The following is a 24,088-nucleotide window of genomic DNA, read 5'->3' on the forward strand; positions in this document are numbered from 1 at the left end:
TTCCGGAGGGAAACAAAAGATAGTTTATGAGGACACAATATTTGTACTTTTATCCCACGTTGTTGTTCGCTGTAAAATTAAAAGTATTGCACATAAAAAAAACAATATATGCTTATATATGTATGCATATATTTTTTCGTTTTACTTTATCGTTTTACTACGTTATCAATATGTTGTCTTCTAAATTCATTGTATCATATCGAGCATCAGACGAAGTTGCACCATATCGGCCACTTCCGCCACGCTTCCGCCTCTCGGTTGTATTCCAGACGTCCATGCCCGAGTTATTAAAACATATATTTGAAAGCAATTGGAGGCGTAATTCTGGCCAACATTAACAACCCGTGTATTCAAATGAGTCACTCTGTCGTTGTCTAGCTGTTCTTGGAATACACCGTTTGCAACATGCTCCTTTTTTGTCCCACATGTGGGAATGTTTTGATTGTCGAGGAGGGACAGAAGTGCCTGCGGTTCGCCTGCAACACTTGTCCCTACGTACACAACATCACAAGAAAGGTAAACCTTGTCAAACTGCCACCCCGACACTGTCAAATATTCAAATATTTATATATAGACAAATATTTGCATGACAATTCAGTGAACCGTCAAAGTGTAATTGCATTCCACTTTTTGGTAACGTCAACATTGAAAAGCCATAGTCTAATGTGTGCTTTGGACATCTTTTTCCCATTAAAGGTCAACAACAGGAATTATCCTAAACTTAAAGAAGTCGACGATGTTCTTGGTGGAGCGGCAGCTTGGGAAAATGTGGACTCTACCCCTGGTAAATGGCCACACTTTTTACGCCCAAGCCCCCATTGGTTTTATAGTATGCACATTTGTATGGATCAGTAAAGATCAATATAGTTGAGTTACACGTACATAAAGCCTCTCAGTTCTACTCAATGAAGCGGTGACGTTATTAGTATGTATGAACTTTTGGTTGGAAGTCTTTGAATCCTTTTTCAGATCTAGTGTACTTTCTTTTCTCCCAGAAACCTGTCCCAAGTGCGGCCATCTTCGGGCATACTTTATGCAGATTCAGACCAGATCGGCAGATGAACCTATGACCACATTCTACAAATGCTGCGATATCGGATGTGGCCATCGGTGGAGAGATTGATCTGCTTGCATTGTTTGTAAAACAACTGCTTGCAACTGATGTAAAAACCTTTGACTATGGACTTCTCCACAACCTTCTCCACAACCCATTCACATGCTTCTTGTGTTATTTATACTCTAATATTGATTTTTGGATGTCATGGACATGCCTTTTCAAAATAAAAGGAAAGTACCAACTTTAATGTTCAGATTTTTATTGATAAAATAGTACCTGTAGCAGTCAAACAGCTTGATTTCAATTATCCACCACACAGAGATTAATGCAGTTATCCACAAAATACAAGACAAACAGTGCTTTTTATTTAAAGTACAGTGCAATCCCTCGGATGAAAATATGCTGTTCTATCGCCGCTCGCCTGAAATTCCATGTTATTGAAAAGCATACTAAACTAGGGATTACCAGTATTCATTTAAATTGGGCAGCCATGTTCTCATCGATTAGAAATGGACATTCTATGGCTGATTAGTATTTTTTTAAGTAGTACGCTAATTAGCTCAGAGATACTGTTGCCACATTACTTTATCAAAGCCTACACGTCGTTAATGTGTTAGTATGGCAGTTAAAACGTGCAACAATGCAATTGATTCATGTAACTCCTGTATGCTTACAGACCCAGAATAGTACTACGGTCCCCATCTCCCCATAATCAGGGACAGTTTTATATAATTTCCCATTTAATTGTTGTAGACTTATCTATGTTAAGCTGTTAATGCTCTGAAGCAACATCCTAATGAGAACGATTGAACATTGGATAGGTGCATATCCTGAACAGTGTTAGCGTGACAGACTGCTCCGCAGGCAGACTTGGGCTGAGCACACACTAAAACGGTAATGGCATGTAGTGTCTCATATACTACAATGTAATGAAACCGTATGATCGGACGAAATGTCTGTTAGCTGTACATGGTTATTTTTCATCCACTTCTGAACAATGGAAACAACTCTCAGCCAAACGCTAGTTAATATCAGATGTTATTTTTTTGTTACTACTGCATTCAAAGCCGTCTATAAAAGGCATAGCACATCACTGATTTCCTTCATCAACCGAGAAGATTTTTGTCAATTAAAAAAAGGTATGTGTTGGCAAACATTTTAAAAATGTGCGACATGTAGATTTTCACTGAGAGCCTTAACACTTTATAAAATGACATTAGAAATAACACCAATTTGAAAATGAAGGGGGTTATAAGTGTAAACAGCGTTATCTGAAGAGTTATCTCAACCGACATTCAATATTGAAAAGCAATGCAAGTCACATATCCATGCCATGAAATCAACCACCGCGTAAATCGTATTACCAAGACGGATATAAATGTTTTCGTTTTAGTTCACTGACATTCAAAAAACTATACATGTTTTATTGCACAGGAAAGACTAGGTGAATTAGAACAAAAATATACAGACATCAACTCTTCAAAATGACATGTTCAAATGATAAACATGTCTAAAATAAATAAACGCATTACTGACCATGCGTAGGTGAATTCAATAAAAACTTGCCTCTTCACAGGCGAGATTCACAGATAATTTGAACTAAATAAAGTGACAATTTTCACAGCTTCCCTCCAGCTGAGGCTTCTATCCTTACATATTTCTTCATAAATGCATATTGCGAGTCTTCTCCTAACCATGGACAATTCTGTACAACACACTTCTGTAACTTTTTTCTTTTTCCTGGTGGATGTTATGCCTCATAGGTTTGGTTACCCAGTTTAAGATGTGTACAGTGGAAACGTCATGTCTATACATGGAAGGTCTAGTGATGAGGTGTGTGTGTGTGTGTGTGTGTGTGTGTGTGTGTGTGTGTGTGTGTGTGTGTGTGTGTGTGTGTGTGTGTGTGTGTGTGTGTGTGTGTGTGTGTGTGTGTGTGTGTGTGTGTGTGTGTGTATATTTACATATATACACATCACACAATAAAGACAAGGCCAACTAATAACCAAACTACAGTTAGGGGGGGTTAAAGGAAGTACCGGACACAGCATTAGGCCGGAGAAAGAAGCCCGTACCGCCCAATAGGAGCCGTGCGTTTTTTCGGTGCATATTCGTATGTCTGCAGCATGCAGCTGTTGGTGGTTAGCAGACACGCTTGTATGTGTATATGTAGCCCTTGCAGTAAGGACATGTGTGTGTCACGTCCTTGAGATCATCGATCAGACAGGGAATCAGGCAGCAGCCAAGATCACACCTAGGGGTAGGAAACATTTATCATTGACAGAAGAACACAACTTGCTGAAGTGGCTTGAACACAAAGTAAATCATTTTTGGTGTGGTGTGCTTATATATTCTTCATTTGTCAAGTAACCATTCTGTATCAGAACTCGGGAAAGGACAAAAGGAAAGCTCTACAGTGTTTAGTGAGGCTACCTTAGGAGTTAAGGTAGGATACAATAATAATGCCACCAATGACACGGTTTTAATTATCTAATTATAGGAACGAACAAATAAGGAATCAAGCAGTTGAAAATTCTAGCCACTCTCAGACACAAAAAAACAGTTTATATCTATCTATCTATCAATAACACACTTTTTATTTATTTAGTGTTAGCCTAAATATTGTACAATTTGAGGGGCATAATTGCTTATGAGACATTTAATATAATTGGTATACTTATTATAATATATACAGACAGAACACAGTTATATTTAGCATTGACACTATCACAACTGATCTCCTTTGCTTCCAGCGAAGCACTTCTATTTTGGCGTAGATGGGTTTGGCCGGTGGTTTTGTGGAACTCGGTTCATAGAACCAAAGTCTTTTCATCTTATATTTGTATCTCGTGCGGATGGGCCCTTGCATCTCTTGTCCTGCGACTCATCTTTTTTTTTTTTTACGCACAATAAGCCTGGATCCTTCAACACGCATTGCTTGCATAATTTCCCCATCATTCCTTGAAACCAGAGGATCGGATGACTTACCCCACGAAGAAGCAGAACAGGCAGAAGAGTGTGTTCATGAGGCCGACATCGTGGGTGATGCGGGTGATGATGGCCTGCTGGCAGTGTGGACACACTGTCTGCACCGGGGACGTCTGGAACATCTCCCCCTGCAGGACGGTGACGGTCGTGGCCGCACCGGGGGGCGACAGAATGGTGGCCGTGTGACCGGCCATGTGACTGGGACCCGGGCCAAACTGGCCTGGCATGGGCTGAGGAAAGTGACCGGGTGGGTAGAAGACTCCTGCATAGGAAGAACAAAACAGCCCACTTCATATCATGTACTCACGCGATGCATGATCAAATTAGCCTGGAAATCCAGACCCACATCTAGAAAGCTGTAGGGGCCGGCAACGAGTAATAAAAACGGCCCCACTCGAGGGGTGGAACCAAGCATGCATTTGAAAATAGCACTGCACAGAATTTGATGACACTACGTCCAATCAGAAGAATACAAGGGGTGACGTATGCCGTATCCGGTCGGTAAAACAGCAACGCTTTTGGCCTGCCTATATCAGACACACCGATGTGATTGGGTATGATCAAACACTAACAGGCAGAGAGGGCAGGGGGTACCTGGCGGGGGCATGGGCATGGGCATGGGCATGGGGCCTTCACCGGGGCCCAGAGGGTGCATGTAGCCAGGCTGCGAGGCCTCGTAGGGGGGAGGCCCGTAGTCCGGGGGCAAGTTCGCTCCCTGCTGTGGAGCCGCCGCCATGGGTGCTGCTCCAGAGAGGGAAGACGCATACAAGGAGGTAGTGATGAACATGTAGGCATGCGGGAAAAGGGACAATTCAATCCAACGACGAAGTGAAACTAGATTATTATAGACATCATAGTACAAGAAACAAACATATTTTTATTAGATTATGTAACCAAAACCATTTTGCATTCCCATGGGTCAAAGTCCATTAGCACTCTTTTAAATTATAATTCCACCCATGGTAGATTGTAAAATAACCAAATTACCAGTAACAACAGGTATCCCATTCTTCTCTTCAATGAGTGGGGCGCTTGGGCCTCCGGGGTAGGGAGGAGGGGGGTCACTGGACATGTTGGATCGCTGAATGGAGCTAGGCCTGGAGATGAAAGCCAACGCACAACTGTCCTGGGACACACTCACCCTGGGCCAAACGAGGATTGACTGTGAAAAGCATGTCTCATAAAAACAAAACCAGAACACATAACAAACACACCCACTAGTATTGCTTCCTTGTTCCTTCATATAAATGTTGAGGAGGTTACTACAGAGTACAACCCAACCAAGGTAATTTCAGTCCAAGTTAAATAATTTCCCACAATTGCACAACAGAAACAGCCCAATATATGATGATGATGATGATGATGATGATGATGATGATGATGATGATGACGCAAATGTCATAGGTAACACTACAAAAAGGAACGCAGAAGACTAGACAACGAATATAGAAACTATAAGCAATTTACGTTTTAGGTCGCACTTTAGACTATTACGAGTTGCGTTTGTGTATTGATATGAACATTAACCAGCAGGTTATGATATCGTTGACCCTCGTTAGCCCACTGCCACAGTTCAGCACTAGTACCTGCTGCAAATACACGCGAATGCGTTACGCAACTGTGTCTATCTGTAGAGTCTTAACTGGTTAATCTGTTTCTGTGGTCGGCCGCAGTTACACAGTAGCAAACGTTTAAGAGAGCTAGATAAGATAGACAAATGGATAGAGAGACTTTTTTATTTTATTGTTCACCTGCTTTGGCAATGTAAATGTATATTTCTCATGACAATAAAGCTTTTTTGAATTGAATTGAGACAGAGATTGATGGATGGATTGATGGATTGATGGATATAAGGTTAGCTAGAGGGATAGAGAGCTGGATAGAGAGATGGATAGATAAATAGAGGGATGGATATATGGATATAAGGAGGGATAGAGAAATAGATAGATGGATAGATGGATGGATAGATTGATAGATAACGCTAACAGCTGCTTGTCCTCACGTTATATGTGATTGTGAGTGTTGAGTCTAAATCGGTGTCCTTTAGTGAGCCATCCCACCAGTAAAGGCGAACATCATGTGTCATCCAACCAAAGAAATAACGCTTGAAGTTTAAGTCATTGGTATTTATAATAGCGTTTTCTTTTCAATGGAAACTAACGTCGTGCTAGCTTGTGGAGACGGGTCGTCAGGCATGACAGTATACCCCACCTAGCCGACTACGTTTGTCTACAGACATGAGAATATCTCACTGGGATCAACCGCACATGGTCATGGTATATTTTAATCAGAATGACAACTTACAGATTTGAAGATTCACCTCCTTCAAAGGGTAGCCAAAAACCCCGCGGTCGACCCGAAAGTTGGTGGGCTGCTGTAGCCTGGCGCTTAGCTAGCAGCTCGATCTTTCTGGAGTAAACATCCGTGGAGAGAGGAGCTTTACACCTGACGTCATCCTGATCTACTCAGCGGATTTATTATGGTGCGTTCCTGATGCCTCGGACACCAGCCTTCCGAGATGCAAGTGGGGAAATCTCCCAGCTTTCTTGCGGCGTTTCATGGAGGCACGCCCCCTTTTTGTCGGGCCCCACTCGGAATTCTGAGAGTAGACCGAGTTCAGTGAGGCAAACAAGTGAGCAAATATGGCTGCGCCCACAAATATATTTATTTTCTTTGTATTTGTACCACCATGGTCATTTTAATGTCGATTTTAAATGCTCTTAAACACTTGATTACATTGCTACTTTATTCTGGTCACCAATTTATGCAACTCGGAAGGCTGGTGTCCGAGGCATCTGGAACACACCATAACCCAGCAGAGCGCACCGCCGTGTCCTAAAATGTTACTATTATTCCCCCGTTGACTATCAGCACAAATCTGTTATGGGTTCGTTTGGATAATAAAAAAAGAAAAGCCTAACCCTACCACCTTTACCTCCGCCCACAAAGAGAAAATCTCATTAAGAACGCTGTACTGTACTATATATAGTTTATAACATCTACTTTACTATATATAGTTTATAACATCAACTAACTGTAAAATGCACATCCTTAATGATCGGCTCCACATGGTGGTTTTACATGCTCCGAATATCCTTTAACAAAATATTTTTTTACATATGGACAAGATAATCGAATATCTGTATATTTCGAAAATGTGCATGTTTAATGTATTATATATAATTGAATCTGTAATTAATAAATAATAATACAATAAAATATATGTACATACAGATTCCCAATCTTAAAATAATGAACAAGCACTGCATATCATTCTGTATATCAAACTGTATGCAAAAATACCACCTGGGGCTGATAGTGCTATATACAGCCATGGAACGGGTAGCCAAATCTATATTGATATGCAAAGCCAATCATAAGATGTCCATTAAATGTTTCATGTCACAAACAAAATTTTGTGTGTGTGTGTCCTTTCTGGACTGTATTTATTAACCACACACTTTGTGTGTGTACACTGCCAAAATAGTTTGTTATAATATACTTATTGTAGTGCAATATCTTCAATTAGGTATGTTATGATAATATAGGCTTATTCTAGTGCAATACCTTTAATTAGGTATGTTATGATAATATAGGCTTATTGTAGTGCAATACCTTTAATTAGGTATGTTATGATAATTAGGGGTGGGAAAAATAATCGATTCTTCGATGCATCGCGATTCTCTCTAGAACGATTCTGTCGCGATGCAGAAAAAATAATAATCTGAAACAAATTTAATTTAAAAAAAAAAGATTTAATTGAATTGTGTTCGCCTGCTGCAGAGCGCTTCAGAAAACAGCAAAAGTCTTGTAAGTAGCAAAGTCAGATGTATTTTTGAAAATCCTGCATGGAAATGTACATAAAAAAATTGTTGAATCGATATGCATCGAGTTGCATTGATAATCGTTTTATAATCAAATCGTTGACCTCGGAATCGGAATCGAATCGTGAGGTGCCAAGAGATTGCCACCCCTAATGATAATATAGGCTTATGTCGTGCAATACATTTAAGAAGGTATATTATGAGAATATTGGCTTATTGTAGTGCAATAGGCCTACCTTTAATTAGGTATGTTATGAGAATATTGGCTTATGTCGTGTAATACCTTTTAAAGGTATTGCACCACATATATTAAAAGCTTCAAGAAGGTATGTTATGAGAATATTGGCCATATAACCCCCATAAAAAGTATCCACTCCACAGAAGGGCAGTGTGCCGAAAAACATCGCACGCCCTGAATGTGGAATCTGTCTGCGTCGGGACAGCCAATCAGATCCACTTCTTGTTAGGTTAGCTCAGCCTTGGCATAACAACAGCAAAAAGCTTGCGTGTCCTGCGAGCTCCCGAGCGTCATCTGATGTCAAAGTGATCGCTTAAAATGTTTGATTATCATTAACTTTGTTTGTACAGGGTTCTCTGCTAACGGGGCATCCGTGCGTACCAGGCAGCGACATTGTTAACCAGGGGGGGGGGGCAAACTTAACGGTGATCACTGAGCTAAAGCGTTCCTGGCGTTAGCTGCGAAGCTAGCTAATTGTAGTTAGCGAAGAAGATGGGGTCCATCCTGAGCCGGAGAATCGCCGGAGTTGAGGATATAGATATCCAGGCCAATTCGGCATACCGATTTCCACCTAAATCTGGTAGGTAATGAACCGACCGTGTTGCTTAAAACGAAGCTGACCTGGCATAGCTGTCATGTTGCGTTAAGGCTGACATTTTTGTTTGTGATCTCTGACGGAAATGAGCCCATGGACTCCAAAATAACAGCACAAGGGGAGAGCGTCAGTTCATGCAAGTTGTTTATTTGCGTTCGTGTCCTGGGTATCCATTCGGTTAGGTTGTTTGTTATTGTTTATGAAGTAATCCCATGGGGTTTTCATTATCTTCCATGGAGACACCACGAAAGCATCGCACATTGTGTGACAAAGGTGCTGTGTTATCAAATGTAAGAACATATGATATACGGGTGAAATTCTGACTGCACGAATCCTTAAATGCGGAGATATGCCCAATGTCACTGCTTTATGCGGATTACAAGTCCTTCAATTAATAACAACGACTTTCAACAAAGATGTATGTTTATTACAGGCTTATGATTGTCATAGTGAACGACGTTCTCAGTAAGAGATAACTAAGCTGTATCTGTATTTCTTGTTCAGCATCAATTTAAAAAAAAAGCTCCTCTCACATTTTGGGTCTTTTATATATCAATTCAAATTTTGCTTTGATCACATTCTGTGGTCATATTTATATAGACATTTGGTTTATTTGCTGCATGATATGCATTGAACATTTAAATTGTATTTGTTTTACTATTGCCTCCAGGGAATTATTTCGCCAGCCATTTCTTCATGGGAGGGGAGAAATTCGACACACCACATCCAGAAGGCTACCTTTTTGGAGAGAACATGGACCTCAATTTCCTTGGAAACAGGCCTGTGCAGGTGAGACGTCGTTTTGAAATTGGGAGTCACTTTAAAATCAGCCTGTGGTTCTCCCCATTCTATGAGTCATTTCTATACTCCTTGAGGAAAGGGGAACTTCAGCTGTTCACCACTACCAAAGCAACAGTCTACCAATCTGGTTATGCAAGTGGTCCTGTCGAACTAGTATTTCCTGCCAGGATTTAGGAGTTTTGATGAAGATGTAGTTTTATTCATTTATTTATTTATTTATTTTAAAGATGTAGACTCCATGAGTGTTGTGCTTGTTTTGGGTAGGGCTACTGATATCCTGACACATGCTTCTGTTATGCTCTCCATTTGCCCCCTGTGTATATATGTGTGTACATATGAATGAATGCATTGTTTTTCTTTCTCCTCAGTTTCCATACGTTACCCCAGCTCCCCATGAGCCGGTGAAAACTCTACGGAGTCTGGTCAACATCAGGAAGGATTCTCTGCGTTTAGTCAGGTAGGGATAAAACTACCTTTTTTTTTATTGCAACAAACATCAACCCATATTATTCAATGCCTCGTCTTACCGTCATTTGCTAAGATATCCATAATCTCGGACATTGCTTACAGGTACAAAGATGACGCGGATTCGCCCACGGAGGAGGAGGCAAAGCCCAAGGTGCTGTATGGCGTGGAGTTCACCTTTGACGCTGACGCGCGTGTCGCCATCACACTGTACTGCCAGGCCTTTGAGGAGTTCTCCAACGGGATGGCTGTGTAAGAGTTTCGCTAAAAAAAAAAAACACTTTTATTTGCCTACAAAAAGTTTTATTTTCCTATTCTTTGCGTGGTATATAATGTGAACATTTAGACATTTTCTAGAAACTTGAAAAAGTTCTTGCAGAGATTGTTTTCTTTGTGAAGAAGCAAAAACACCTCTAGGTATATAATGTGAACATTTAGATATTTTCTAGAAACTTGAAAAAGTTCTTGCAGAGATCGTTTTCTTTGTGAAGAAGCAAAAACTGAGAATGATAGGTGATGTAAAAACCATGCTATCTATTGGGTTATATTATGAGGTAATCTTATTCATGTGTTGGATTTCACCTCTAGGTACAACCCAAAGAGTCCACTACTGGTGTCTGAAACTGTACACTACAAACGGGGCGTGAGCCAGCAGTTCTCCATGCCATCCTTCAAAATAGACTTCAGCGATTGGAAAGAAGAAGATGTAATTGTTTGCCTACTGTAGCCCACCTAGTTGCCATAGATGCACTACATCCGCAAATACACATCGATATCATTACTACATTATTTGCACACATAGTTCCTGTCCAACTGCTTTCTCTTTTCACGTAGCAAAAGATGCACCCTAAAGCAACATTTGTATTTTTTTCTCAACAATGTTATACCCTATTTAATACTGAAATGTTTGTGGTGGTTTTTCCACAGCTCAACTTTGACCTTGACCGGGGTGTGTTTCCAATGGTCATCCAGGCAGTGGTTGATGAAGGGGATGGTAAGCTGTGAGAATAGTACAAGTAATACATAATGGAGATCAAATATCTCCATTAAATATAGACAAATAGATAGAAGTATTAGTATACAAATGTTACGGAACTATCATTCGGGATAATATTGAGGTTTCTTTTGTTTTATGTAAATATGAATCTATTCCTATGTTCTTCTTTCAAGATTGCTTGGGCCATGCCCATGTACTCCTGGCTGCGTTTGAAAGAGTAAGTGTACACTATTTATTAATTCAGAGAAATTGTATTCCTTGTTAATATCAATTGAACGACATTTCAATGTTTCCTGACCTCAAATCCATTTAATCTTTCAGCATGTCGATGGCAGCTTCTCTGTCAAGCCCCTGAAGCAGAAGCAAATTGTGAGTTTGTTTACTCAGTTTGGTTAATTAGCTATCATTGCATTTAGTCTAATCATGTCATTAATTTTTACAAATATATGTCAGACAAGTGAATAGAAATGAAACAAAGCCTAAATTAGGCCAGAAATCGAATGCGGCAGATCCTGCTTGTCGCTTTTGAAAATCCCTACCATTATTATAAATGTGTGTCAACACTCACGGGAGCTAAGTGCTAATTAAGAAGCACTCCTTTGCACAAATCTATGCTTGGAAGTGAGTTCTCGTCAGCTGAAAGTACTTTAGTACCGATGCTGGTGTTTGAACATGAAATATACTGTGATGTTATTTTTAACCACGGCAGGTCGAAGCTGCATCCGAGCACACATGTATACTTACGATTGCATTCATTGTCATACTAACTGCCTACAACCACATACCGATTAATGACACACGCACATGACAGGTCGACCGCGTGAGCTACCTGCTCCAGGAGATCTACGGCATTGAGAACAAGAACAACCAGGAAACCAAGGTGTGCCGTCTATTCCATATATCCTCCAGTGATCTAAAGTAATGCTTCAGTCGTGTGTTCGGTTGGTCCTTGGGTTGTCGGCGCATCACTGTCTCCTTCATTTCTCCCCCCCCCCCACCCCCCCCCCCAGCCGTCAGACGACGAGAACAGTGACAACAGCAACGAGTGCGTGGTGTGTCTGTCGGATCTGCGCGACACACTCATCTTGCCCTGCAGGCACCTGTGCCTGTGCAACTCTTGCGCCGACACGCTCCGTTACCAGGCCAACAACTGTCCAATCTGCCGGCTGCGTGAGTGTGGCGAACAGCGAGAGGCGGTCACTCACTGTGAAAGCTTGTTTACCGAAACGCCGTCCCCTTTGTGTTGGTTTCTAATTGCAGATAATTATGTTCAGTGGCTCCGGGAACTGTCGCCCTGTCATTCATCCAATTCTAACTAACAGGGAGAATTTCCGGTGTCACTTGACACAAAAGCATTATGGGCGTTGTAGCTTTTAACCAGAGTGTACTGAAGCCGTGTTTCCGTTGTGTGGGTTTTCCCAGCGTTCCGAGCCTTGCTGCAGATCCGAGCAGTGCGGAAGAAGCCCGGAGCGCTGTCCCCCGTCTCCTTCAGCCCCGTGCTGGCCCAGACCATGGACCACGACGAGCACTCCGTATGTGGAACCGAGACCGGTCCGCGCCGGACGACTCTCACACAACCCCCACATTCACACCACACGCCTGTTCAGTCGTCATCGAGATCGGATGTCAGAGGAATACAAATAAATTTAAATATGAAAACATTGGTTTAAAGATTTAAAACAGTCAGGTTAGACTCCAAATATTTATCTTAATACCGCCATTAAATGAGTGCGTCTGTGTGTGTGTGTGTGTGTGTGTGTGTGTGCGTGTGCGCGTGTGTGTGTGTTAGCAGAGCTCTGACTCGGTGCCCCCGGGCTTCGAGCCCATCTCCCTGCTGGAGGCGCTCAACGGCCTGCGGTCGATCTCGCCCGCCATCCCGTCCGCCCCGCTCTACGACGACATCAACTTCTCCGGCGGCGGCGGCGGGGACAACCGGGCCCTCAGCTCCCCGGAGCATCTCAGCGACAGCGGCAGTCTGCAGAAGAGCAAAGTCAGCAAGTCCCCAGACAGGTACATAATCCACATCAGCGCCGCCGCAGTCGTCACGTGTCTAGACATGTAATCCCCCCCCACCCCACGCACGCACCGGGTCACAGCGGGGACCCTGTGCTTCCTTCAGCTGCTCTTGGCTCTGGGTCTGAGACGGCGTTGGCTAGACTACTTTACTGTTATTGGGACTCAGAGGCTTTTAGTGCATACAGATGGATGACATTGGGGATCCAATTAGTCCTTGCAGCTGGGAGCCAAACACCCACACCACACCCTAGCCACGGCACTATCCTGAATAAAAAAAATTTAAGTTGGATTATCTCCCTTATAATAAGTATAAGGATAAGCTCTTGGGTAACACACAACAATTATTGAGTTCTGTTCACGTCTTGGCTATGAGAGCATAAACAAATGCTATAAAAGTGTTTAACTGAATTAATTTATGACAATGGATAAATTATACATACTGCTTTAAAGCTGTATAATGTATGATGTACGATTCATAAAGATATTAATTTATTTTCCACACATGAGTGGATTACAGGACAGAGTAGAAAGAATGCAGTCCGTCCTTGAGTGGGAAAGATCACTTTAATAAGAACCCTCCACAGAAACCATCGTCTCCCGCCATGTAACCTAACCGTTTCCCTCTCCCCCTCGCCAGCACCTTGAGGTCCCCTTCCTCTCCCATCCAGGAGGAGGACGAGGAGAAGCTGTCGGAGATGTCCGATGCCCAGCCCAACCCGCTGCTGTCCAGCAGTCCCGCTCCCACCGAGGTGAGTCGTGACCCTTCTTCTTCTTCTTCTTCTTCTTTGACCGGCTTTGCTTTCACCCCGTCGGAACGGCGCTCATCTTTATGTCATTCTGTTTCCAGGCCACCGGCGTGGAGGATGTGGCAGAGTCACTGTCCCCGGACGACGGTGAGTCGGGGGGTTGGTGGATTGGGTTTGCCCCGGGAGAATCGATTCCCCTGTTAGATGAGTGTACTTCCCCCCCCCCCCGCCGTAGGCCCGTGTCTCGTATCCTTGAATATTCTTTTATCGTTTGAGTGGTGTTTGGCTACGGTGTGAAATACGGTTATGGATTTGTCGTATTTTTAGTCTTGAATTGATGAAATGAGGAGCTGATGCATTGTTAGATTGGCACAGAAAATGAGCCATTCAATATAAGCATGAAGGGTAAAGTCTATATTAAAGACTTCATGACCCTTCATGTTTATATTGAAGGCCTCATTTTCTGTGACAATTTGAATTACTTTATAGGCCTTAGTATCGATCAGTTATTTAGATGTTCTAAGCATTTTGGAATCTGTTCCATAAGATTATCAATAATCCAACCCAGAAGCGCCGTACTGCCCAGCCTGCCCCTCCATGCGCTCAAGCAGTCTAAATGATTCCCTGGGCAGCTGTCCCACGTCTCCTCCTACTGTATATTTCAAACTGACACTAATGGTGACCCCTCCCCTACCCTCTCCGTTCACTGCTGGGGACTGCAGAGGAGGAGGAAGAGGAAGAGGAAGAGGAGGAGGAGGAGGAGGAGGAGCGGCCTCACTCCAGAGAGGAGATCCTCCAGGACTGCAGCAGCGAACACAGTAGCCTGACCAAGACGGAGAGCGACCCGCCCGGAGACCTCTCCCTGCCAGGTAACAGCAGCTCTGCAGAAGGTCGTTAGACAGGGAGGAGAGACAGGCTGGCAAGTCAAGCTCAGATTCACCGTTATTACAAGATAGGAACTCCAAAGGGGAGAGATGAAGATTGTAGAAATGGAAAAACCTAGTTGGTAGCAGTGCCCTCTGCTGGCTAGATGCAGAATGATTTAAATAGCCTGCTGTCTTACAATTTCTATTGTACCTTATGGTATAATAAGTAACATTCCCGCGTTAAATGATCTATAAAACGACTAGACCTATGTTAACATTAACATCAAATTGTTTCCAACAATGTTCAAACCTAGAGTAATCCTTTGTTTTATTCATGTTAAAGTTATATTTGGTCACATGTCACTGGCGTCATATGCCCCCTGAAGTAATCCAGATACAATAATTCAATATCGATCTAGCTTACAAAGATGCCCTACTTTTAACAAGCGGTTCTTGTCAGCCACCATGTTTATGAAGTGTTTCCCACACATAAACTTTACTTGGGCGGTTCATTATTAATAACAATTATTTTATCTGTCACGAGATCGATGGTTTTTTTCCCCATACATTGAAAAAAAGATTGAAATATTGTATCAATATATCGGGTCTCCACTGGATAACTGTCTTAATGTCTTAATCGTTTCCCCAAAGTCTCCTCCACTGTTTCCCTGTGTAGTTAACACCCGTATGGATGATGTCCCTTTGTGTACCGTGTCTCTACGCCCAGGTTACTCTCTAACAACGCATGCAAAAGTCACAGTGTACTCCACTGCGCAGACATTCGCTGCAAAATTCACATCCTATTGTCAGCTTCCAGCAGACAGCCTCCGATGGTTTGACCTAACACCTGCAAGTTAGTTCCCGTAACAACCGTCTGCGCCGACCCCCACACTGTTTCCCTCCGACAGTGTCTGATGGTGCTTCAAGACCCTTTTCCCTTCATGGGCCGGCGACTCAACGCTTTGAGTTTTAAATTGATCCCAATCTCTCTTCTACACCAGATTTCTCCCCCTAACTGGGCTTTTGAATCTAACCCGTGTGCCTTTTTCTAACCGTGTTCCTCTATTCCTTGCCGTCTTCTCCTTCTTCTCGCTCTCTTTCCCCCGTGGGTCTCTCGCCCTGACCTCGGGCAGCCATAGGTCCTGATGCCTGCTCTATTGGTATGGAGGAGTAGCTGTGGTATGTAGGCCTTTCCTGTTCGCTCCTGCTTTTTTTTCTCTCGCTCTCTCTCTCATGCTTACTTCTGGTTGGCTGTTGTCCCGGTCCTATTGTTTATTATTTTTTTGGATACTATGATTTATTCATTCAGAGGGGAAATAAACTCCACCCGCCGTTATTTTTAGATATCTTTTCTTTGGTTTCCTAAACAAAGTCCTCACCCTTTTCCACCATGTGTTTTGTGTGTCATGGTTGTACTGGGTTCTCGCTCTCACTATACTTTTATTTTTGTGTCGGTTTTTCAGTTCAGTGGGTCACCTACATTCATATTTATAACACACACACACACACACACACACACACACACACACACACACACACACACACACACACACACACACACACACACACACACACAGTTTTACCACTGTTACTCACCCACGTACCCCACTTCCCGCCTTCCTACTCCTCCCCCTCCTTCCTCCCCCTCCTTCCTCCCCCCCAGGTTCGTCCGAGTCCACGGAGAGCCTGAAGAGTCAGAGCACCAACTGCTCCAGCCAGCCGCTCCTCTCGTCTCCCAGGAACAGCTTCCACATGGAGGACGAGCACCACTAAAGCCTGACACGGGCCCCCCCCCCCCCCCCTCCGTACATCACACACACACACAGCACAGTCTCGCTTTTTAACCATTATCCAGACCACTCGTATTAATCGCCCTCTCAATAACTACACGAGTTATCTTTTTTTTTATAGGATCTTTGTGTTTGGTTATTTTTGTATTATCAATGACACTGATGTCTGAGAGATGACACAGGAAAGGATAAGATCTTTTTTGTTCTCTTCTTTTTCCTCCCGGTATCTTTCGACTGACACCATGGAAGGAATTTGAGTTATTCCTGCGTTGTACCTCTCCGGCGTAACAATATCAAACGGTCCTTTCTCTCTTTAGCGGCCACACTGACTCTCAGATGTTCAGCCTTCTTGAAGGTTGGTTGTTTTCTAGTCATGTGGAATCCATATATGTGAGATATGTCACCACTTTCCATGGTGGTGGTTAAGCACACTTATTTTAACTCTGTTTCACATTAAATCCAGAAATGGAAAAATCCCTAAAAATGACTTTGGGTGTTTTGCATTTGCCTTTTAAATATGTTGACCGATTCATCCATTTAAAAAAAAAAACAAGTATAAAGATCTGAGAATTCAGCGAGCATACTGTTAGTTATCCATACAGAACCAATTCGTTCCCATAGGAAAACTTTTGTAATGCATTCCTTGTGTATATGCCGTGTTAAGATTTGTTTTGTTTTTATTTTGAATGATGTGATGTATTCATGTATGTCTTTGTATCATACTGTAACTTTACTAGAATCCTGTGTAGTCATTTACTAAACTGTATTCTTGCATATTGTGTAGGGATAAGGAAAATTATATATACTGTCTGGTATCGACGTATTGGGAAGTAGGCTCAGCACCGTGTACATACTTCTTAGGGTTCAAATCGATAAGAGCTATAAAGTTCATAAGGTCATTCTCGCAGCTAAACACAAAGATTCAAACAATAGGTTGCTAAAAACCTACATCTAGCGTATATACCCATTCTATATGTATGCTAACTGTTAATGGCACAATAAGCGGGCTTGTAGATCTGACAGTTGGAGTCTCCATTGTGATGCCAGCATCTGCTTCTGTCTGTCTGTGATGTCGCTGCAGGGTGGACTCAAGCCTTACTTCAACCTTGTCGTGTGTGTGTGTGTGTGTGTGTGTGTGTGTGTGTGTGTGTGTGTGTGTGTGTGTGTGTGTGTGTGTGTGTGTTGTGTGGTGTGTGGTGTGTGTGTGTGTGTGTGTCGCCATGCATATGTAAAGATCCGTGTGCCTTGAGTTGGTAAGGCTGCTTGTCATTGTGGTGTTCTTTGGAATGATTTCTTAAACTGTCCATGTCAGGTTGTTTTTTTTGTTTCCCATGCAATTTCATCAGGACACCCAGTTTTTTCTATTTTCCCATCTCGATGCAATATGAAAGTTATTTTGCAACATTAACAATGCACCCGTTACCGTTTTGTCTCCATGTATCAATGTTATGTATTTTAATCTCAACGTGTGTGCGGTTTGATTGACAAGCACACTCATCCAATGCAATCTAAACAACCATTATTTAGCATTGGGCTAACGCACGCATGCAAACTTTCAGAACCGCTTTAGCCTCTTACCGCTTTTATGAAACAACATGCTCCTCTATCCTCTTACGTGCCATTTCCATCCTGATACTGTGCCTTCCTCTTCCAACCACTATTGACCTGGTATCCAGGGTAACAGCAGTACGTGGTGTGTGGCTCTGCATAACCAATACCTGTCTTTTCATAAATGTATAGCTGCATGTGTATAACAATAAAGTCAGATTCAAAACTAATTCAATGATTGTGTTTTTTTGCTGTTTGTAAAGTCATGTTTGTTGAATTATTCATCCATCTGTCTGTGTGTGTCTCTCCGGTTCAGTCATGTTTGACTATAAAATCGCTCTGCTAATAGCAGAGCGAGGTCAAAATAACTGTCAGACCTGGGCAATCATATAATAGTTTGTCCTTGGCCATCATATAATAGTTTGTCTTTGGCCATCATATTCTGATTCTCATGGGACATCATATAATAGTTTGTCCTGGGCAATCAAATAATAGTTTGTGCTGGGCAATCATATAATAGTTTGTCCTTGGCCATCATATTCTGATTGTCATGGGACATCATATAATAGTTTGTCCTGGGCTATTATAAACATTTGTCCTGATCCATCATATTTATGCTCATCCTGGGTCATCTGTGGTCATTTATTTACAGGTTGTGTGTGCAGAACATTTCTGTTCGGCCTGCCTTTGCTTTGTTTTTATACAGTGTACGATTGAGCTTTCCCCCACACTACATACAATTACCCCCCCGCCAAGAGAAACACTGCTCTGGTGACGTCTGTTGGTAGTAGATCCCCTTCAGGTACTTTGTGTGGTTCAGACTTAGTTTCTATTTTCCGCCTTACCGTTATAAACCACTATTTTCAATCAGATGTTGCAGTTAAATTATTGATTCAGGCCTATATTCAACCTCTAGTCCTACAGTGATGCATGTTTGCAGTATTATATTAGAGTGTCCTCTTTCGATGTAACACTGCCTTCTGCCAGTTAAGCACATATTTTGTGTGTGTGCGTGTGTGTTGCCATTTGCTGAGCATCCAAAGTCAAGAGTCAGATGCAGTCTATTTAGTGGTTGTTGCTGACCTGATAACTCACCTAATAACCCAGACAGTTGCACCAATTGTTAGCAGCACCTTGAAGAAGACACCCGTCAGCAGCAAAGGCTCCCTCTCCTCCTCCAGGCTGCTTACCAGCCACTAGACATATTAAGGCAATCGCAGGGGCTAGGATTAGGGTTTCCTATTTGGGTTAGGTTTCAATTTTTGTTTTTTTTCCTAGGGTTAGGGATTACCATTAGGGTCAGGTTGTAGGGTTTGGTACTAGGGTTAGGGTATACTAAAAGGGTCAGGTTGTAGGGTTTGGTTTATGGTTCTAGGGATGGTGCTAGGGTTTTCTATTAAAATGCGGTTTTATGGTTTGGTTGTTGGTTCTAGGGTTATGATTTCCTATCAGGGTCAGGTCTCATGGTTTGGTTCCAGGGTCTGGAAAAAGGGTTTGTGTTTCTTCTTAGGGCTTTGTTTTTGGTTTTCGATTTGGTTAAGTTTTAGGGTTTGGTTTCGGGTTCTAAGGTTTGGTTTTAGCGTTAGGTTTCAGGGTTTGGTTTTAGCGCTAAGTTTCAGATTCAGGTCAGGGTTGAGCATTAGTTTTGGTTCTAGGGTTTGGTTTGAGTTGGGGTTTCCTATTTTGATCAAGTTCCATGGTTTTGGTGCTAGAACCGACCGGTACTGAGATGTGTTGTTTGGTCAGCAACAACCACAGAATAAACTGCATCTGACTTTGGGAGCTCAGCAACAGAAAGAATCGGGCTCACACACACACACACCGCATCACTATTATTCATTGGATATCCATTTTATCATATTGTTTTAACATTTGAATTACAAGTAATGTCATCTGCCATACTAATTACCTACTAATATCATATTAGTATTATGATATTAGCATAGCTCACTCACTACTTCTATAACCGATGAGTCAGAATGACAAGGGAGAATTATCCCAAGGCTTTTCAAAGTAAACCTTCATTTAATTAGTCGCAGCTAAACCTTTGAGACGTGAAATCACACGTGAAAACAATCCACGCAAAGCCCCCTGGCTTGGGCACAGGTTGATTAAAGACCACATGGCCTTGGTGCATCCCGACACGTGCCTGTCTGCCCAGCTCACACTTCAAACTCTCAACCACATAACCCAACTAGACCAAAAAAATGTGTGTGTGTGTGTGTGTGTGTGTGTGTGTGTGTGTGTGTGTGTGTGTGTGTGTGTGTGTGTGTGTGTGTGTGTGTGTGTGTGTGTGTGTGTCTGGTACTTATCTTTGGCAGCCTGGGCCACGCACAGGCTTGTCATTAGGGGTCTCAGGATAGTTGGCTCTACAAAAGCAAGGGCAAAACAACTTGCCAAATACTGCTCAATATCCTCCATTATTGGAAGTGGCCACATTTCGAGGAGAAGGTGTTGTGTGTATCCATAATCTGCTGTTTGAACATCAGCGTCAACGTCATCAGACCCACATTGCTGGATCATGCCTGAGCAATGTTTTGTATCTGTAACATGTATGTCCTTAAGTACATTTATTATGAATTGCGGATAAATAAATAAAGTTCAAATGTGTGTGTGTGTGTGTGTGTGTGTGTGTGTGTGTGTGTGTGTGTGTGTGTGTGTGTGTGTGTGTGTGTGTGTGTGCGTGCGTGCATGCGTGATAGGCCTGCAAAGGAAGTTTGAGCTAAATCTTTTTCTTAACCTTAATTTAATATTCGGGGCTGCTTCAACATAGAAATGTAAAAAAAAAAGACATAATCTTGTAAATATACGACTGCAACAACATATATATGACACAGCGGTCAGACACATGGCACATGGCAGCCAACACGCGACCAACATGACGGGTTAAGTTCGGGTCAATCGACATCAAGGGACTTAGAGCTGATTTTGAGATACACGTGCGCACGGGATCCGACTTTAGGGGTAGGGCTCGGTCACTTTATGAGGGCGGGGAGAGGGGCTAGAAGACCAGCAGGGGACAGGGCGGTCAGACGAGAACGGGAACGGGCAGCGGGGTAGAGGGTCGTCATAGTGATTCATAGTGTTTCCCAGAATCGATGCACCTGCCAGAAGTTTAGAACTCTGTATTTGTATCGTTGTTTTTTTTTTCTTCCAGTCACAGTTAAAATCCCGTTTGTCTATTAAAAAGGAACCCCTGGGAGTCGGGGACATTTAGAGGATCAACATTTACAGCGATCAGGCTGTAGGCCTGACATAGAAGGTCACATCTGAAACGTGATTATCGTCGGCGCAGCAGAAGCAGGTGTATCCGCCGTCTCAGAGGCTGAGGTAACATGACGCATCCTGCCAACAGCTCGCCACTCCTCAAGCCCTTCTTCCTCAAGACGCCCGTCGGGGGGGTCAGCCAGCTGCGGCGGCGACGGCACACACTCCCGGCCAGCGAGTTCAGGAACCTCAACCCCCAGGACGCCATCAGCGTGTTTGAGATCGAGCGGGAGGGTAGGCTGTGTTCACTCTGGCTGACTTTGTGCACACTTAAAAAAATAAATAAATGATGGACAAAAGTTGAAGGGTCAACTGTACATATATTTTTAGGTCTATAGCCTACATTTTTTCCTTTTCTTTTTTTTTTCTTTACAGAAATGTACCAAGAAAATCGCAGTATTAGTATAATCAAATACAGCACAAGCAATATAGGCCTACATTTCTAGATATCGATTATATCTTCATAAGAATTATACTAAGAAGATGATATTTTATATTTTGACGTTACATTTGTTCATCAACACCTGATCTAACTTTTTTTTTTAACTTATTTCTTTTAACTTTTTCTTCCTTCATTATCGGTCCACCACCCCAACAGCATTCGTGTCCGTGTCTGGAGAATGTCCGCTCACCCTAGACGAGGTGCTCAGCTTCCTGGGCCAGTGTCCCGAGCTGTCCCTGGGCTGGTTCGAGGAGGGCCAGCTGGTCGCCTTCATCATCGGCTCCGGCTGGAACAAGGACAGGCTGGCGCAGGTCAGACATAAGATAATGAATATTTTTTTATTTTTTTACGTTTTGGTTTGAAATTGTTAAGTCACCAAGAATTTGAGAACGACAAAATACAACATTCCTAAGAAAAACGAATTATTGGGTGACGAAGGAATCATGTTATTTATAAACACGTCTTTTCACTTTTAAACCGCCAAACAGGAAGCCATGACGCAGCACGTGCCAGACACCACCACCGTGCACGTGCACGTCCTCTCCGTGCACCGCCACTGTCGCCAGCAGGGCAAGGGCTCCATCCTGCTGTGGCGCTACCTGCAGTACCTGCGCGGCGTGCCGGGCCTGCGGCGTGCGCTGCTCATCTGCGAGGAGTTCCTGGTGCCCTTCTACCGCAAGGCGGGCTTCAAGGAGAAGGGCCCATCGTCCATCTCCGTGGCCAACATGCGTTTCCAGGAGATGGAGTATACGCTCGGGGGGCTGGCTTACGCACGACGCAACAGCGGCTGCTAGTCGCCCAACCCCAAGCCCCTCATGGTGCATGAGGGGTTTGGGGTTGGGAGACTAGGAGAGTTGTGACCAAACAGAGCACCACCGCTCGTGAAACAGACTCGGGGCAGTCATTTGTTGTATCACGTCTGTGATAATTGAAATGACTGCCTGGACTTTTGAGTGGGCCCGCGCGTTCCTCACCGTTTTATCGGCCTAACTGAGCGTATACATCCTTCCATCATTCACATATATCGACGATAAATGTTCCGACCGGACCTGGCTGGCTGTCGAGTCCCAGGGTCGCTCCCTGTTATCTCTGATCCACGGCGTGTCACTGGTCTGGCCACAAACGGGACTAATGACGATTCTCTTCCTCCAAATGAAAAGCAAAAAAGAAGCCACAACCAATCGAATAGCCGTTTTTGAAATGCCACCTACATGTCCTGTAATGTGTATTAAGAAGTCATTGTAGCCTATGTAGGACTAAAACGCACAACACCGAGTGTAAATGAGTAAAGTGTTTCAACGGTTAATTCATTGATTATTATTTAAGTAATTATTTTTAAATCTCAATCATGTTTTGTAACATTATGGGGCTCAATGATGCATGGGGAAGCCCTATACGTTGCATTCATTGCCCGGGTGTGTTAGAATGTATATACTGTTCTATTTTTTGTAATGTGCATTTATATATATATATATTTATGAAATCATACAATCTGGCTCATCCTTATACATTGTGGGTGACTGTGATTTCTGTTGACAACATTAACAAGGCATTAAATAATCTGTTGCCGCTCCTTATGACTCCTCGTTATTTAATTACCTTTGATTTGTAATTGAATTAAATTATAATAAGATTCATGTTTGTTTGTGAGGTGGCGATATGCATACACTCAACGTGTTAATTATGGAGAGGGAAAGCAGGAGAGAATCACACCAATTCCTTTAATATATATTTATATATTTTTTTTACTGTCTTTAGTTACATATACGAGTAGACGGGTAGCTAAAACACTACCATTTCCATATCAACCATCACTCCGGCATGGGGAGTAACACACACGTACAAGACAAATCCAAGTGCTCAGCATTATGTAACCAAAAGTTATGGCAGTAGTTGGTACTTTTTTTCTTTTGACAAGGCACCAAAGGTATTCATAGGTGATTTCGCTATCTTGTCCCTGGTTGTTTTCAATGCGGTTGCCTGAATATTTTTTTGAAAATCCTACATCTGGACTGTGTCTGAGTGTTAAAAAAAAAAAAAAAGAAAGCTGAAATCTGTCGTGTCTTGCACCAGTGGCGTGGCGTTTCTAAAAACATGGCTGCCTGAGCGCACACACACACACGTGTAGCGGAGGGCTTTTTTTTGAGGTTTTAGAATTCGCCATAACCCTTTGATTCGCTGTACCCGCGAAACGACACACACACATTCAGTGAAAAAGAAACAGGGAAAGTCTGTGGTTGGGGGGAGACAGTGGTGATAGATATAAAAAAAAAGAAGCTATTTTTCTTGAGCAGCCGTACACGATCAAGGTAAAGTCACTAAGGGGGGGGGGGGGGGGGGCTGACATCATCATCATCATCATCATCCTCTCCATCTCCTCTTCCTCCTCCTCCATCTCCTCCGCCTCCTCCTCTTGCTCCTCCTCCACCTCCTCCTCCTCCGCCTCCTCCT

At 42.9% G+C, this 24,088-nt stretch overlaps 5 protein-coding genes across 9 annotated transcripts in view; 3 read left to right on the forward strand and 2 right to left on the reverse strand.

Annotated features, from left to right (window-relative positions):
• The first annotated feature begins 242 nt into the window (after positions 1-242).
• polr3k (polymerase (RNA) III (DNA directed) polypeptide K) lies at positions 243-1,298 on the forward strand. The gene is made up of 3 exons (XM_084470020.1): positions 243-516; positions 697-784; positions 996-1,298. Exons 1-3 carry the CDS (start codon positions 406-408, stop codon positions 1,121-1,123), a joined length of 327 nt encoding a protein of 108 aa, XP_084326146.1. The 5' UTR covers positions 243-405; the 3' UTR covers positions 1,124-1,298.
• Positions 1,299-1,302: 4 nt separating this feature from the next.
• On the reverse strand, positions 1,303-6,503 carry cdip1 (cell death-inducing p53 target 1). Of its 2 annotated transcripts, none has more exons than XM_084470018.1 (5): positions 6,347-6,503; positions 5,030-5,184; positions 4,637-4,783; positions 4,043-4,304; positions 1,303-3,308 (listed from the first exon to the last, which is right to left on the reverse strand). In XM_084470018.1, the coding sequence occupies exons 2-5, from the start codon at positions 5,112-5,114 to the stop codon at positions 3,197-3,199; spliced, it is 606 nt and encodes a 201-aa protein (XP_084326144.1). In that variant the 5' UTR covers positions 5,115-5,184; positions 6,347-6,503; the 3' UTR covers positions 1,303-3,196. The 2 variants fall into 2 exon arrangements, with proteins under 2 accessions (XP_084326144.1, XP_084326145.1); XM_084470019.1 differs by having other exon boundaries at positions 5,030-5,204; positions 6,347-6,481.
• A 1,858-nt stretch (positions 6,504-8,361) lies between these two features.
• Positions 8,362-18,158, forward strand: mgrn1b (mahogunin, ring finger 1b). Of its 4 annotated transcripts, none has more exons than XM_084488915.1 (17): positions 8,362-8,684; positions 9,370-9,488; positions 9,869-9,957; positions 10,071-10,217; positions 10,554-10,671; positions 10,893-10,959; positions 11,136-11,179; positions 11,284-11,331; positions 11,774-11,842; positions 11,973-12,132; positions 12,385-12,494; positions 12,752-12,972; positions 13,616-13,727; positions 13,826-13,871; positions 14,447-14,593; positions 15,318-15,443; positions 16,254-18,158. In XM_084488915.1, exons 1-17 carry the CDS (start codon positions 8,597-8,599, stop codon positions 16,361-16,363), a joined length of 1,821 nt encoding a protein of 606 aa, XP_084345041.1. In that variant the 5' UTR covers positions 8,362-8,596; the 3' UTR covers positions 16,364-18,158. The 4 variants fall into 4 exon arrangements, with proteins under 4 accessions (XP_084345041.1, XP_084345042.1, XP_084345043.1 ...); XM_084488916.1 differs by having other exon boundaries at positions 12,755-12,972; XM_084488917.1 differs by lacking the exon at positions 15,318-15,443.
• A 2,660-nt stretch (positions 18,159-20,818) lies between these two features.
• On the forward strand, positions 20,819-22,431 carry aanat2 (arylalkylamine N-acetyltransferase 2; the record flags this gene model as incomplete). Its single annotated transcript, XM_084488931.1, has 3 exons — positions 20,819-21,429; positions 21,794-21,948; positions 22,126-22,431. Exons 1-3 carry the CDS (start codon positions 21,264-21,266, stop codon positions 22,429-22,431), a joined length of 627 nt encoding a protein of 208 aa, XP_084345057.1. The 5' UTR covers positions 20,819-21,263.
• A 1,541-nt stretch (positions 22,432-23,972) lies between these two features.
• The window catches only part of rhbdf1a (rhomboid 5 homolog 1a), a 33,840-nt gene continuing 33,724 nt past the window's right edge, over positions 23,973-24,088 (reverse strand). The window contains 1 exon segment of the mRNA XM_084488481.1: positions 23,973-24,065. The gene's annotated coding sequence lies outside the window, so the exon portion shown is untranslated.

The sequence above is a fragment of the Micromesistius poutassou genome, assembly GCF_964030765.1.
Source record: "Micromesistius poutassou genome assembly, chromosome: 1".
Classification (NCBI taxonomy): Eukaryota; Metazoa; Chordata; class Actinopteri; order Gadiformes; family Gadidae; genus Micromesistius; species Micromesistius poutassou.